This window comes from Corylus avellana, chromosome ca3 (assembly GCF_901000735.1).
Source record: "Corylus avellana chromosome ca3, CavTom2PMs-1.0".
NCBI classification, from domain to species: domain Eukaryota; kingdom Viridiplantae; phylum Streptophyta; class Magnoliopsida; order Fagales; family Betulaceae; genus Corylus; species Corylus avellana.
Window position 1 is genome coordinate 31,710,208 of NC_081543.1, and position 3,268 is coordinate 31,713,475.

Below are 3,268 nucleotides of genomic sequence, written 5' to 3' on the forward strand. Positions count from 1 at the left end.
ATAGAGGTATTTTATGATTAAAATACCTTAGGATAATATGTTATCTTTATAGATAACATTAGATTAAAGATTCGCATTTAAATATTATAGATAAGTATTATCATTAGAGTAGTTAGTATAATTTAAATATTATGGATAAATATTATCCGTAGTTTATTTTAATTAGTCTTTTATTTTATTATGCATTGTAATTGTCTATATAAAGACATCAAGCTCATTAATGAAAGAAATCAGAAAATTAATCCCAAACCTTGAGTTTGAAAAGGGTTTTTTAGGTTTCCTCAAAATCTAAAAGGTCTAGGTTCCCTTTGAACCTAAGGTCTAGGTTCCCTCAGAATTTATAATCTATCCCCGTTACGTATTCACGTAATATTTGGTATCAGAGACGCGATCTTGCTCAATGGCAAATCCAAGCTTGGACCGGCTTGAGCAGCAGCTTGAGGATGAAGAAGATGGAAGAAAATATTGAGACGATGAAAGCAAATAATGCCAAATTGTATGCATTGACTGCCAAATGCGACAATTGTTCTGCTGATAACAATGATGAGTTCCATTTTTCAGAACAGTCACAAATGGTGCCCGAAGACGTCAACAACCTTTTCAATCCGCAAGATCCATTTCACCCCGTTGAAGTCTCTCCACCTTGTGATGTCGTACCTATACAGGCCCAACCAACAAAAACCATCCACAACGTTGTCAAATCGCAAGACTCATCGCAATGTTATTACATTGCACGGTCAATTGTAAAACAAGATGAAATGAAGGAATGTTCATCATTGTAGGTAGCCAAAACAAGGCAACCATGTCCACCCCGTGCTCCATTGCAAGTGCCTCGTCGCTATCCTGTATCACAGAACAACAGGCAGTCCAATGTTCATTGGCAGCGGCAAGTGAGTGGGCTTGTGCAAATTTGGACGCTTTATGATAAAGAATTGATCCCACCTCTTGAACGGCCACCAAGGGAACGCCGGAAACGAGTAATGAAGGAAGAAAAGAATTTCTAGACCTTGAGGACAAGGTCTCCTTAAGGGGAATGGAATGTTAGGAGTTTAATAATAGAGGTATTTTATGATTAAAATACCTTAGGATAATATGTTATCTTTATAGATAACATTAGATTAGAGATTCGCATTTAAATACTATAGATAAGTATTATCATTAGAGTAGTTAGTATAATTTAAATATTAGGGATAAATATTATCCGTAGTTTATTTTAATTAGTCTTTTATTTTATTATGTATTGTAATTGTCTATATAAAGACATCAAGCTCATTAATGAAAGAAATTAGAAAATTAATCCAAAACCTTGAGTTTGAAAAAGGTTTTTTAAGTTTCCTCAAAATCTAAAAGGTCTAGATTCCCTTTGAATCTAAGGTCTAGGTTCCCTCAGAACCTATAATCTATCCCCGTTTCGAATTCACGTAACATATCACCTACTCACGTTGGCTTGAATCTGCAGGTACTGCTATACGATTCCTGAAAGCTATCCATTGGCTTCAGCAGCGCCTTTGCTTTGTGCTGGAATTACTGTTTACACTCCCATGATGCGGCATAAGATGAATCAAGCTGGAAAATCTCTAGGAGTGATTGGCCTTGGTGGTCTTGGTCACATGGCAGTAAAGTTTGGCAAGGCTTTTGGGTTGAACGTAACTGTTCTCAGCACAAGCATATCCAAGAGAGAGGAAGCCCTGACTCTACTTGGTGCAGACAAATTTGTTATTTCATCTGACCAAGAGCAGATGGCGGTAAAATACACATGCCTTCTTGGGAGCGCTTGATTTTATTGATTAATTGGTGGTGGTTGTTAATTTCTGGTTTCTGCAGGCCCTGGCAAAGTCATTGGACTTCATTATTGACACAGCATCTGGTGACCACCCATTTGACCCCTACCTTTCGCTTTTGAAGACTTCTGGTGTTCTGGTCCTGGTGGGTGCCCCGAGTGAAGTCAAGTTCAGTCCTGCACCCCTTTTACTTGGTAATTTGACAATTTCAGAGTTTTAAGAGTTACTTGAAGTTCATATTTTTTACTTGATGAGCTAATAGCACTTTTAGCTTGGGAGGTTAGAAAATTGCCGGCCTAATAAACTATTCTATGCTTGACCTCTTGGCAGGTAGGATAACCGTTTCTGGTAGTGCAACCGGAGGCACAAAGGAGATACAAGAAATGATAAACTTCTGTGCTGCGCACGGAATTCATCCCAACATAGAAGTGATTCCAATTCAGTATGCAAATGAAGCTCTTGAGAGGCTGATAAAGAGCGATGTCAAATACCGGTTTGTGATTGATATCGAAAACTCCCTGAAATGAAGCATGTAGAGAAAAGAGGGATTCCTCTTTTTCAATACATATGCAAATATGTTTAACGCGGATTTGAGGGATTGGACAAGATAGACACTCAAAGAATAAGGTCATTGGTGATGTTTCATAGCAGTGCATTTGCTTCTCTGCAACAATATGCACGCTTGATCATCTTTATGAAGCATGTGGTTCTATGTAATAACTTGCAATTTAGTTATGTAAGTGTTCTTATTTAAAATAGATCTAGGTAATAGTATGTAACTTCGGATGGTCAATCTTCTCATTTTGTTGTACTATGCTTATTTTTATATGTTAGCTTGCTTGGGATTTCTTTATTCTGCTCTATTTCTAGGAGATGATGGTTTGAAAGGGTTTAAAGGACTAAATGACGACAAAGTATTAGGGGCTGGCATGTCACTTCGTTTGTTAGATTTCTTAACGAATATGAGAGGGAGATGAATTTGAATGGGAAAGAAAAAGGGCATGGCTGATGGAAAAGTTTGATCATTTATGTTATTATTTTGAATCTTCCTGCACTTTATTGTCCTACAGAGTTACTTCAACCAAATGATCATATCGGTTTCCTTGACAATCAAATAAAACTTAATGCATCTATGCTGTTTTACCCAGCAGTTTGAATGAAAGACTTTAGCTGGTTCTAAGAAGTCTACAGAAAAAGAGATCCCAGCATGACTTAGTGCTGTACTGACAATAGCTTTTGATAGTCATATTTGTATCTATTAACTTTCCAACAAATGCACCTTTTTCATTTCGTTTCATCTGTGACAAAATTCCTTGCTGTCTCGTTGATGGATATCTCCACCATTTTCTTATCATCGTATCCTTTTCCATTCTCTGGCTGCCCAGTGACAAGATTTTCTGCCTTTTTGGCCCAAAGCACACAGTAAAGACCCACAATGATGAGAACTGCTCCTACCAAGCTGGGTAAGACCAAATATACAAAAACTA

At 37.3% G+C, this 3,268-nt stretch overlaps 2 protein-coding genes across 2 annotated transcripts in view; both read left to right on the forward strand.

The window, feature by feature from the left end:
• The window catches only part of LOC132174428 (uncharacterized), a 2,789-nt gene extending 1,785 nt beyond the window's left edge, over positions 1-1,004 (forward strand). Inside the window, exons 7-8 of the mRNA XM_059586087.1 lie at positions 384-632; positions 783-1,004. Coding sequence (XP_059442070.1) covers positions 384-632; positions 783-1,004 — 471 coding nt within the window. The remainder of the gene's footprint in view (positions 1-383; positions 633-782) is intronic.
• A 447-nt stretch (positions 1,005-1,451) lies between these two features.
• Positions 1,452-2,656, forward strand: LOC132174429 (probable cinnamyl alcohol dehydrogenase 1; the record flags this gene model as incomplete). Its single annotated transcript, XM_059586088.1, has 3 exons — positions 1,452-1,745; positions 1,825-1,975; positions 2,112-2,656. Coding segments are annotated over 3 exons (642 nt in total), but the record flags the coding sequence as incomplete, so codon positions are not given.
• Between the last annotated feature and the right edge of the window lie 612 nt (positions 2,657-3,268).